The sequence below is a fragment of the Hyaena hyaena genome, unplaced genomic scaffold (genome assembly GCF_003009895.1).
Source record: "Hyaena hyaena isolate Hyena2069 unplaced genomic scaffold, ASM300989v1 scaffold_63, whole genome shotgun sequence".
Taxonomy (NCBI): Eukaryota; Metazoa; Chordata; class Mammalia; order Carnivora; family Hyaenidae; genus Hyaena; species Hyaena hyaena.
The window spans coordinates 784,713-797,541 of NW_024080695.1; the positions used below are offsets into that span (position 1 = coordinate 784,713).

A 12,829-nucleotide genomic window follows, 5' to 3' on the forward strand; every position below is an offset into this window, starting at 1 on the left:
AGGTGTCCTGCATCCCCGTCTCTTGGGGTCCCTTCTGTACTTCACAAGGAAGGCCCTGGGCGACTTGAGGTTTCAGATGAGCCCGTCATCTTTGTATTGGCTCTGTAGCTGCTCAGCAGAATGTGACTTTTTCATTCATACTAAATAAACAGGTACTTTTTCTTTCTTTCCTTTCAGGCTGAACAAGCTACAAACACTTGTGAATGTCATGTTTGTAAACAAGAAGCTTCTGGACTGACAGCAGCAGCTATGACAGCTGGCGCCCTTCCCCCGGGCCATCAGTTCATGAGTCCAGAGAAGCCCACACACCCTGCTCTGCATCTTTACCCCCACATCCACGGACACGTGCCTTTGCATGCAGTCCCACACCTGCCCCGCCCTCTCATCCACCCCACCTTGTATACAGCGCCCCCCTTCACACACAGTAAGGTAAGTCAGGGCAGAGAAGGCTTGAAGCTCACCCGTCACTAAGGTCTTTACAAGAAGTATGCATGTTTGAACAAACAAAAGTCCTAAATTGTCAACTTGTGTAGGACCGTGTTTACTCCTGCTGGGAGGTCTGCAAATGTCTCTTTTTACCGTAATCTCGTAAGCTCTCAGAATTTGGAACTTTACAGTTGTAAGAGCAATCACAGAGCCGTGGTGTATTCCTTCAGAATTAACTAGAATGTTAGAGTTTCCAGGTGACGTTGGTATAATGGGTTGTATTTGGGGGCCTCCACAGGCAGCTCTTCTACTCACCAGACACAGTGCGGTTCTTTGCTCGTGGCCCCCTGGGCCCTGGCTCTTCTTCCTAATGTTGTATGGGTAAAATACTGAGTATGCGCAAGTCCTCCGACACTAGCGGGGCCTGGGCCTCTCCAGCGTCTGAAGTGACTGTGCCCTCTACGCGCAAAAATGAAGGACTTGTCGAAACGCAGACTTAAAGGAGGAATCCTGGGTGCGCTCCGAGAGGAAGTCCCAGCGCCAGGCAGTTGTTGAGGGGTGGCTGGCGGGCACACGGACAAGGGCCTCCCAGAGACCAGCTGGGCTGCGAGCTTGGTGAGAAAAGGAGTGGGCACCAAGAAGAGGCTCGATGTTCATGTATTTCTTCTCCGAGAACACCGTGCTTCTATCTGAGTAGCTTAGGCTTTGCAGAGAAGTTTTCAGGCTGGTTTCATTCTTTATCCCTTAGGTAGCTTTGCCTCCTTAGCTATTTTGAACTTACTTTTATTGAGTCTTCTAAATTCTGATTTTTGGTTTCCTTATCAGTTAGTCTGGTTCAAGATAGTTTTAATCAAAAATAAAATTTTCTACAGACTACTAATTTATGATTTAAAACAATGATTCTTAACTGGGAGAAGGGAGCAGAACATAGGGTAGAAGGTGCTTTTTCAAACTGCACGCACGTCCCTCTCCCCCAGAAAAGGGCATCTGCTGTGAAGTGCTGTGGGGGGGGGGGGGGTCTATCAGTGGGCTTTGTTTTCTGGGGGAGGGGCATGGGTAGGAAAGTGATAAACACTGATTTAGAATAAAGTAGAATCAACTTGTTATGTTTTGTTGAGATAAGTACTTGGTAACGACCCAGATTTATGCTTTAATTTTGTTAGATTGGGTATCTCTCAGTTTGAACATTTAATGATGGCTTTATTAATAAGATGATTTTAAATAGCATATTCAGGTGTATATTCAAAGCCAGCTTGTTTTCATAGTCTGCCTAGTCTACACAGCCTCTTTCCCTCTGGGTGAATGTATGAAGGGGAGAAGCTATCCAGTCTGTTGTTACCTGAATAGAACTGCTTTCTAGTCCCTAGTAACTACCCCTAGAAAAGAGTACAGTGAAGCTGACTATTCCCCAGAGGCTATTGGGACACTCCTGTGAAAACCTGTTTCTCCGCCTTACTTTTGGCCTTTTCAAAGAACATTATAGGTAGTCCCTAAAATGGTAAAGGGGGGGGCATCATCTGTATATAAGATCTATTTGTCTAATACCTTTTAAATTTTAATCCATTAGATAGATGTGATGAAGGATTCCTAGGTAGAAGGGAAAAGGCAAATACAGAGGATGAGCTATTAAGCTTTATTTCAGTCACTGTGCTATTCATGTCAAGACTGTCCACTGATGGATTTAAAATACTTAGCTGGATGCCATGTTATTTAGAAAAATGAGATGCATTTGACAAAGTACTCCATTTGTATCTGATATAAAAATGTAACAAGCTAGCATTGTCACTTACCAGGTCTTCCAAAATTAGTTTGTATTACTTGAGTCGGTTTGACTTCGTTGAGTACTGTGAATACATGGGTAGCTAATACACAGTGTGTTCACAGCCCCGTGGGAGTAGGTAAAGCCCCCTTCTAGACAACGCACAGACTTATCCTCCTCCGTTACATCAGAGCCGTCTTGTTCAGAGGGGTGTCCCCGAGTCCCTGGGAGGCAGAGGTGGGCGCTGAATGTGGACAACGCTCTTCTGTTTCCCCCATTTGTGTTCCTGGGCTCTTTAGGGACCTTCGCTCCGGTGAAGTGGCATTCGTCACCAAACCATTAAGACTTTATGTCAGTATAGTTGTAACTCTTTTAATTCATACTCTGGCCATTGTGGGTAAATATTTAGTACCTAAAATGCTTAGGATGAGTAGTATAGAAAGTTTATTCTTTTGAACTTAGAAAAACTTGAAGACTGTTTCTGTTTTCATATGTCTTTGTTCCAGTGATACATTTAAATTCTATGTGCTGAGATTAAAGTTATTTGAAAATTAAAAGCAGTTGCAGGAGAAAAAGACAGTAATGAAATTCTAGACAAAAGTTAAAACTGTATGACAGGAAATTTCATTTGCAAATATTTGTGGATTTCCCAGCCTTCTTTTTGTTACTGATTTCTGCTTTAATTCCCTTGTGGTCTGAGAGCAGACATCGTATGACTTTTACTCTCTAGAATTTGTTAAAGTGTGCTTTATGGCCCAGAAGGTGTCTGTCTTGGTGAGTGTTCCGGATTGTTCTGTGTTCTTGGGGGAAGTAGCCCTCTGTGTCATCATGCACTGCCCTTCTGTATCCCCGATAACCTTCCTCGCCCTGAGGTCTGACCTGTCTGAAAACACGGCTACTCCAGCCTTTCATTAGCGTTAGCAGGGATCTCTTTACTTTTAACTTGAAGGGGTCTTTATACTTCCAGTAGGTTTCTTGCAGACACACATAGATGGGTCTTGTTTTCTGATATACTCTGAATACAGTTTCTGTATTTTCATTGGTGTATTTAGACTGGCCGCATTTAAAGTGATTTTTGATGGTTTGGGTTAATAGTAGCCATTTTCCTATTCTCTATTCATTACCAGAGGCTTCTTTTTTGTGCCTTCTCCACTTTTAATTTTCTGATTTTATTTTACTTCCTTTCTTTAGCATATTGATGATACATTTTTTTTTTTTAAATTTGGCAGTTGTATTAGAATAGACATTTTACCTGATCTAAGTCCCTCTTCAAATAACCACTCTATAGGGGTGCCTGGGTGGCTCAGTCCATTGAGTGTCCAACTTTGGCTCAGGTCATGATCTCATGGTTCGTGGGTTCAAGCCCCTTGTCGGGTTCTGTGCTCATAGCTAGCTCAGAACCTAGAGCCTGCTTCGGATTCTGTGCCTCCCTCTCTCTCTGACCCTTCTCTGCTCACACTGCCTCTCTCTCTCTCTCTCTCTCTCTCAGAAATAAATAAAACATAAAAAAAAAATAATCACCACTATACTTCATGTTAGTATAGGCACCTTGTCACAGAATATTCCCTGTCCTTCTCTCTCATCCCTTGTGACAGCGCTATATTATTTTCACTTATCTGTTTATTAATCACCCAGTGCATTGTTACTGCTAATGCTTTAAACAAAGTTATCTTTTAGCTCAACGAACAATAAGAAAATAAGTTTATTTTATTTATATTTATTTTTTCCCATTGCCCTTCCTTTCTTTATGTAGATCCAGGTTTCTGACCTGTATCATTTTCCTGCTGCCTGAAGAAAATCTTTTAACGTTCCTTACAGGGCAGGTCTGCTGGCTGTCAGTTCCCTCAGTTTTTGTTTGTCAGAGGAGGTCTTTATTTCTCCTTTACTTTTGAAGGATAATTTTGCTGGATACAGAATTCTAGGTTGGCCGGATTTTTTTCTTTTAACACTTTAAGCAGATTTCACTCTACTCTTATCTTGTTTGCATGATTTCTGACGAGATGTCCTCTGTAATTCTCTTCCTTGTTCTTAGAGGTACAGGGATCCCGCCACTCTCCTCTCCTCTCCTCCTCGCCTCCTCTTTCCTTACTTTCTCCACTCCTTCCCTCTCCCTCCCCAAGCTGCTTTCAAAATTTTCTTTTTGTCTTTGGCTTCCTCCAGTTTGAATATGAAATGCCTAGGTGTAGATTTGGGGGTGTTTCTTTCTGTTTGCTGTTCTCTAAGTGTCCTGAATCTGTGGCTCAGTGTCTCTCATTAATTTTGGAGAGTTCTCAGCCATTATTCTTTCAAGTATATTTTCTGTCTTTTATCTGTCTACTCTTTCTGCTATTCCAGTTCCTGTTTGTTATATCTTTCGAAATTGTCACACACTTCTTGGATGTTTTGCTGTTTTTGGTTGGTGGTGGCAGTGGTTTTTTGGTTTGGGTTTTTTTAATTCTTGTTTCTCTTTGCATTTCAGTTTGAGAAGTTTCTGTTGTCAGATCTGGAAGCTTGCTGAGTCTTTACTTGGCCGCGTCCCATCCACTGATGATCGGTTCATCACAAGCGTTCTTCATTTCTCATATGGAGCTTTTACGTCTAGCTTATTTTCTTCTTCCTTACAATTTCCTCACTGCTCACGTTACCGATTTGTTCTCACACGTTGTGTGCTTTTTCCTCTGCAGCCCTCGCCACGTTAGTCATTTTAAACCCCTATCTGATGATGCCCCGCCCTTTCATCCTCGTGGCTCTCGTCTGCCCCGGCCTCTGTCTGTCCCGAGAGCCCCTTTTGCATCAGCCTTCCAGTTACGTGACTCTCTGGTGTGTCTAACGTGCTGCTTCAGTTTTGACGTTTTAATTCCATCTGTAATTCTTATTTGTAAGCTTTCATTAATTTATTTTTAAGATACGTTAGCAACTTTTGTGTTCGCTTGTTCCTTGATCATGTTTTCTTTCATCTTTTCTTTCTTTAAGCATTTTACACACGGTTCTGTGTTTGAATGAAACCTTGAGGATCTAAATCTGGGTGTTTTGCTGCTCTCGTGCATGTATTGTTTCCTGATACGTATGGTGATTTTTTTTATGGGGTCATGTTTTATTCAACTTACTCTGTGAGAACAGCAAGGCCCTAAGTAGGGGAAGAGGGACCAGTGTGGTGCTGACCCACCTGGGACCCTCGAACTCTTCCCGACAGTCTCCAGCTCTCCTGCCTCCCGCGGGACCATGGGTCTGTCTCCCATCACTGTGATGACGGTGCATGTGCCCTCAGGGAAGCCATCTCGCCCCCACACCTCCACCTCGCCCTGTTGTTCGCACCACGTTCTGGTCAGTTCCGTGTAAGAGTCCCCCGGCTTTCTCTTTGGCTCAGCACCTTGTTACAAAGGTGTTTGGTGCCGTTTTCCTGGGAGCTAGAGTGTCATGTCCCCCTTACTGGACACAACGTGAGCGGAGGGACCACACAGCCTCCCACAGAGAAGGGCATCTGTGAGCCGGCACGCTGGCCCCCTGTTCCCGCCGGCTGGCCCTCGTGGCCAGGGCGCCGTGACTACCGGGCTAGGCTCAGAAGAAGCCCAAGGCTTCCAGCTCTGAATGCTGCGCAGTTTCCATCTGGAAACAGAGTTCTGAAACCATCATTGCACTGGGAAGGGGCCTAGTAATGAAGATAGAGCCAAGTCTTGAACTCTCACCGGGAGCGTGAGAAATAGTTAAAAATGGTCACCACATCCCAGCCCTCAGTGAGTTCAGTATGAGTGGAGCCTGGCAAGGGGGCTCCCGTGTGGCTCTGGGCCATGTGCATCTGTCTCCTCCCTCACTGGGTGACTTCAGCACAACCACTGCAAAGCTGATGAAACCAGGTATGGGGCAGGTCTAAGGTCAGATTGGAATTCGAGGGAGAAAAAAGCCATCTGGAAACTAGGGACAGAAACAGATCGCCATCAGGGGTCCTACAGTGACTTTTGATCCGTATTTTGCTTCAGAGCCGCTGGCCGGCCATGCTCAGCAGCCTTGCTGGCGGTATCTGGGGTGGAGATGGGAGCGTGTAATACGGGCTGGGCCTCCGGGCTCCTGCAGGGACTCGCCGGGGTTTCGAAGGCATCTGTTACGTGTGTTTGTCAGAGCTCTCAATTAAAGCAAAAATTTTACTTTCCTGTGACTCAGTTTTGCATCATAGTGGGGACCAGTTCAAAACTTCTGTTAATTGAAGGCGTGTGGATTTGTACAGAGAGTGAAACAAATCCGTGTTCTGCTTCGACAGCAGTACCCACATGCTGAGAGACGAACTTTATGCTTGAGTCACTGGTGCACTTGTGCGGGCATGGCCCACGGTTGGTCTAGTGGACAGAAGCCTGTTTTTCCCTGAAGGAAACGCACGCCTGCGGAGGCTTGGCCGTCCTGTGGGAGCGCGTTCACGGACGCTGGACCTCCCGTTCCGAGTAAACAGGCTTCTGAAGAGTGTAGATTGAATCCAACTTAGGTTTGCAGTTCTTTCAGTTTCACAACTGAGTTCCTGTATCCCTCTAAGCTGCGCTCTGCGCAGCCCGCATTGAGCATCCAGTATGTGCCAGGCCTGTGCTACATGCTAGCAGAACAGAAGCGGGGCGGCGGTCCCTGGTTTTCGGGATCTCATAACCTAAAGACAAAGACATAATCCAGTCCAAACCTCAGCGTGCCATGGAGCACCTCACAGGACAGGTCAGAGGGACCGTCGCCCTGCAGAGGGAGGGCTGCCGGTGAGCCTCTGGGCTGGTTCTGCAGAGGAGGTGACGCTGGCTGAGCACAAGCTCTCTGGACATACGCGGGCGGCATGTGAGGCTCTCAGCCAGGCTCCCTCGAGGGGAAATCCGTGAGCTCGCAGCCATGGATCAGGAGGGTCTCGGGAAGTAGCGAGTAGTTTCCGGGCCCGTATGTGCCGCGGCCGTGCAGAGCTGCCCTCCCAGCCAGCCCGGCGGCGCCTTCTCAGCCAGCTGGCTTCCGCTGTCGGGGCTCTGCCCTGTAGCAGAAGGTCTTCAGGACTGAGAAGCCTCCTTCCCGTCGATTCCTTCTCATCAGAGCAGCTCATAGTTTGTCACTCCTTTGTGGAGATGGGTCTGTAGAAGTACAGCTTTCTTGGTTTCCTCACCCTTTGCCTGTGGGGCTCCCCTGACAGAGCAGCTAGATTAGGCCTCCAGCCCTGTTTCGTACCATTTGATAGCCCGAGTGTCCAGTCCATTCTCGCCCTGCACCTCCACTTCCCTGAGCACGTTCAAGGCCAGCTAGTGTGCTGAGCCACCTGAACGGAGTGACCCCCACTTCCTCTCGGCACCCAGGATGGGCGACGTGGCGGGGGGCAGGGCAGCGTTGCTCTCTAAGGACCAGTCTCACGGACTGGGGACAGTTCACCTCAGCCATCTGTGTGCTGCACACTGACACCCACTGTCCAATTTAATTCTTAACCACAGCCCTCGGGGGTAGGTGTTTCCAAATTACAGATGAGGAAACTAAAGCACAAAAAGATTGAGTAATTTGCCTGAGGTCACACAGCTAGTAAAAGGGAGAGCTGGCGTCCAGACCCAGTCCAGACCCATCGGGCTGAGCTGTGTCACTGACCACCGCCTCCGGGAACTGTGGTCTCCGGCTCCTGCTCCCAGAGCTGCAGCGAATGTCCTGATGGCGGCCCGGGAAGCCCCCCTCTCCGTCTCCACTGCCACTGCCGCCTCCTCTCTTGAACCCTGACTGCTTCCTGCGGTGCCCTCTCCCCTTCCAGGCAGAGGCCAGGCAGACATGTCTCCGCTTTGGCTCCTGCAGCCTGTCTGGCTGTGGGGCAGTTGTCCGTGGATGTGGACTGTCCCCGTGCCGTGCCCCTTCCCTCCTAACCTCTGCCCGAGTCAGGCCCTGAGGGCTTTGCCCAGCCTCCTGGGGAGGGACTGCTGTGTGCTGGCATCCACATGGTGCAGGACCCGTCTGAGGGAGGGCAGATGTTAAACCCGCAGATGACAAGGGAGTCTTGAGTCGTAGCTGTGGTAAGCACTAAGCGGGAAAACTGGATTTTAGGAGTGTTACATGGGAAGGCCCACCTAGGTCTTGGGTGCTGGGTGGCGAGTTCTTTGAGGAAAGGATGTTTAGGCTGAGGCCTGAGGATGAATGGAAGTCAGTGAGGTTGTGAGCTGAGGTTAGGATGTTCTAGAACCTGGATGCAGCATAGGCAAAGTTCAGGGTCAAGGAGGAGCTTGGATTTGAGGACCAAGGGAAGGCCTGTGTGTCGGGGACTTGGTAAGCAGGAGGGACAGGGATACCCCAGGCTCTGTTACAGACTTCCGGTTTTATCTTAAGAGCAGTGGGGAGACATTGGCGCATCCCCAGCAGGGAGTGCCTTGCTCTCAGAAGCTCACTGTGGCTGTCGGGAGGGAAAGCACTGGAAAGAGGCTGGGTGGGAGATGCAGGGGCTGCCTCTGCACAGGAGGAGGAGGGTGGTGGGGGGAGCGAAGGAAGCAGTCAGCCACTAGTAGCTCGATAAATGCGTGCACCCAGCCACACGCCCTCTGCGCCCCGGCAGGGCCTGGGGGTGCCTCCGGGCTCACATGAAATCCAGTTCCTCAGATGTGCCTGCCCTTCGCCCAGGTGTGAGCCAGTAGTTTAAGACTTTCACCATTTTTCATTAGCGATTCCAAAGTTGGCTTTTTAGCAGTGACCCGGAAATGTCAGGTGAGGCTGAGCCCCAGGAGCAGTGCGTACGCGAGTGAGCCCCGCGGAGACTGTGCCAGGGGAGGGGCGCGGTACGCTGCTGAGCCATCTCAGGTCTATTTGGTAGATTCCCGGAGGCATCAGTTGCTTTTAAAATCTGTGCCTGGTTCACACGTGACCGATCGTGCACGGCGTGACAGCAACGAGTGAGCACTCTGCGACCAGCGTTGAGCCCAGACGCCTGCCCACGGCGAGCGCGTCCCCACAGGGCTTTCGGTCATGGTTTGTCTGCTTGCAGTGTGACTACGCAGGTAAACAGAGTATTAATTTTGATATGTGATTAGAACATTTTTTTTTGTAGGCTTTACCGCCAGCACCTGTTCAGAATCACACAAATAAGCATCAGGTATTCAATGCATCTCTTCAAGACCATATTTATCCAAGCTGTTTTGGGAATACTCCAGAGTGGAATAGTTCTAAATTTATAAGTCTTTGGGGATCAGAAGTGATGAATGATAAGAACTGGAATCCTGGCACTTTCTTGCCAGATACAATTTCTGGTAAGGAACTTGTTAAAACTTTCTTAAAGGTTTAAAGTGGCCTGAGCTGGGTGGATCGCCGTCTGTTGCCTCGGTCCCCCAGTAGAAGCCCTGGGCTAGTCGGGCCCCGCCTCTGTTGCTAGTGGGAGGCCCCTCGGCCCCGTCCCGCTGCAGCCACCCACGCCTGCCGCCAGCCACGCCCTGGCACCGGGCCTCTGCCCCCCAGCACTGCCCAGTGTCTCGTCTCCAGGCCTCCGTGTTGGGCCCCCGGTTCCCCGGCAGTGGTGGCAAGGGCCTTGCAGCGAGCCACCGCCAACTTGGACGCCGTGACTCGTGTTCCTGTTCTCTGTTTCTGTGTTGATACTGACCCTCCCACGAGCTCCTTCCTCCCAGCGCTTGGCTGCCGAGCTGCAGCTGTGACTCCAGTCATAGGGAAAGGCGCACCGGGAGAGGGGCCGGCTGCGCCCGCGTCTGTCTTCACGTGCTTAGAGCCCCTGGTGCCCGACACCCGGCCCTGCACGTGCTCCCACAAGCAAGCTAGACTTGACATTTGTGCTTGGGAAGGGTTTCTAGCTGTGTGACCTTGGGCAAGTTGCTTAGCCTCTCTGAGCCTCAGTTTCTCTATCTTTAGGGTGGGAATAATAGTACCAAGCTCAGAACCTAGCTTTAAGACATAAGTAAAATCACTTTTGGAAAGCACCTAGCACAGGAATTGGCACATAGTAGGTGCTCAATACATTTTTTCCTAGATAAAAGCTCGTTGCCTAGCATCACCCCGTGTGACCCGAGCTTCTGTAGCGGCCCCAGTGTTAGGAGTTGTGTCAGCAGATGTCCCGTAGGTGTCGGCTACATATTTCTTAGGAGACTTAACTCTCCCATTCTTCTCCGAAGGGGGTGACATGCTAGGGCCAGCACTGTCCGAACCCAGACCCGAAGCCCTCCCGCCTCCGCCCAGCGACGAGGCGCCTGCCGTGTCGGAGAGCAAGGAGAAAAAAAGTGCCGCCAAACAGAAGTGCTTGTACAATTTCCAAGACGCCTTCCTGGAGGCGAACAAAGTCGTGATGGCCACTTCGTCCGCCACCTCCTCCGTGTCCTGCACCGCCACCACCGTGCAGTCAAGCAACAGCCAGTTCAAAGTGTCATCCAAGAGGCCTCCCTCCCTCGGTAAGGCCCGCCCAGCAACTTTGTAATTGCCTTTTCCTTGGTGAGGCCAGAGGCCCAGGGTGCGGCGGTTGCACCTGAAAGTGCCCAAAGTGCTCGCTCAGGCAGGGCACTTCCCTGCAAGTCTGATTTGAATGTTGCTGCCCTCCCCCACCTTCCTCCTGGCCGTGCTGCGCCTTGCCTTTCTTCTCTGTACTTTTGTGAGAGGGAGGGGTCACTGCTTTCTGAGCATGAGGAGGAATTTGTCCTCTGAAAGCAGAAGGCTTGTGGAGAGGGAGCTGATGGGGCTGCGGGCCAGGCCGCGGTGTGAGCACAAGCAGAGGGGAGCTGGACGCAGAGCTCAGAGACACGTAGGAGCGGCTCACAGGGCCCTCGCTAGCATCAGAAAGAATAGGGGGCTAGATTATACCATGTACAGTCAAGAATCTTCCGCGTGTTCAGAAAAGGGAGGGGGTGAGGTAGCTCTTCAACGGATGCTCGTCGCTGCTCCGTGGTAGACACGACAGACAGCCACCGTGCAACCTGCATGATGACCGTCGGTCCACGTGAACACCCTTGGTGGTCGTTACGAACAGTGGATGTCGCTTGGGGAATGTCGAATCCCCACCGTCTGGGAGCAGCCCCCACGGGTGACTGGTAGATCACCAAGGGAAGGTCAGGTGCCCCTTGCCAGAAGAATCTGGCAGACCACCCCCCTGCACACTGGTCGGAGAGGACCTCACGGTCAGGGCACGGACCGATGCTAGGGGCCCCTTGTGGAGTCACACGGGAAGGATCCAACATGCCCTTTGCAGGAGTCCTGCCTGGGGTATGTCCGCTAACTCTGACGTGACACCGGAAGCCCATACTGCTGGGCGCTCAGAAAATGTCAGTGTGGCAAAAGGAGGAAAGTTTGGAAGAGGCTGGGTTGGGAGAAAGCTACAGAGGCTGGTGGCAGGCACGGGAGACAGAATGAGAAGGTCATGGGGACAGTGCGTCTCTGTCGTCTCATGGTGAGGTGTCGTGTCCTCTGTGGCTAATGCTGTAGTGTTTAGGGTACACGCAGCCTCCACGTGTGAAACCAAAATGTGTGGCTCAACACCCAGCATGTGTGACAGCACGCTCGGTGGGACACCATGTGAGGGCACGTGGGTCTTCATACTGTGCCTTCACGGTCGCCACGGAGCTTTGAACACCTTCACACGAAGAGGTTGAGGAAAGGTTTCGCGAAGAGAAACTAACTCAGGGCAGTGTCGTCGGTGACCCTTCTGCGTCTCCACACGCAGGCGAGGTGTTCCACGGCATCAACAAGGAGGACCACAGACACGCGGTGCCGGCTGCCCCGAGGAACAGCCCCACGGGCTTGGCGCCGCTTCCCGCCCTCGCCCCCACTGCCCTCGCCCCGGCCTCCTCGCCTCACCTCGCGAGCCTCGCGGCCCCGTCCTTCCCCAGCACTGCGGCCACGTCCCCTGGGTTTGTGGACACGCGCAAGAGCTTCTGTCCCGCTCCCGGCGCCCCCCCACCCCCCACCACAGACGGCTCCGTCAGCGCCCCCCCCAGCGTCTGCAGGTAAGCCCGGGGCCCGCTCTGGCGATCTCCCCAGGGAAGGAGGGACAGGGGCGTGCCCCGCAGAGGCCGTGGGTTGAGGGGAGGACACTGGTCCCACCTGCAGTCCTCAGGGCTGGGGCCGTCGGGGATCGTGCACAGACCACCATCTAGCCACTGGCTGCTTCACAGGGGAGATGGGTCGGGCGGGCCTGAGTGTTTTTTAAGTTGTTAGACATTGAGTGAAGAATAATACAAACAACAGCTTTTTTTAAAAAAAATTTTAATGCCTATTTTTGAGAGAGAGAGAGACAGCGTGAGCAGGGGAGGGGCAGAGAGAGAGGGAGACACAGACTCTGAAGCAGCTCCAGGCTCCGAGCTGTCAGCACAGAGCCCGACATGGGGCTCGAACCCACGAACCGTGAGATCATGACCTGAGCCGAAGTCAGACACTAAACCAGCTGAGCCCCTCAGGCGCCCCAAACAACAGCTTTTTTAAAAAAACATGATTTTGGAACACCCAGGTGGCTCATTCAGTTGAGCATCTGACTCTTGATCTCAGTTCAGGTCTTGATCTCAGGGCCATGAGTGCAAGCCCCAGGTTGGGCTCTGTGCTGGGCATGGAGTCTACTTAAAAACAGAAAAGATGATTTTAGTTGTGTTTGAATTTGCCTGTTGAACCGTCCCCGCACAGCCCCACCCCCGCCCCAGCAAGCAGCGGAGAGAGGGACTGAGCGCCCTCCAAGCCCAGGCCCCTGCCCGCACCGCCTTTCCTGTGTGG

General features: G+C 51.2%; 1 protein-coding gene across 8 annotated transcripts in view; it reads left to right on the forward strand.

Moving 5' to 3' along the window:
- Positions 1–12,829, forward strand: part of FAM193A (family with sequence similarity 193 member A) — a 164,376-nt gene that overhangs the window by 130,494 nt on the left and 21,053 nt on the right. For all 8 annotated transcript variants that reach the window (XM_039232071.1, XM_039232072.1, XM_039232074.1 and 5 more), the window contains 4 exons: positions 178–429; positions 9,186–9,384; positions 10,255–10,527; positions 11,790–12,072. In XM_039232071.1, coding sequence (XP_039088002.1) covers positions 178–429; positions 9,186–9,384; positions 10,255–10,527; positions 11,790–12,072 — 1,007 coding nt within the window. The remainder of the gene's footprint in view (positions 1–177; positions 430–9,185; positions 9,385–10,254; positions 10,528–11,789; positions 12,073–12,829) is intronic.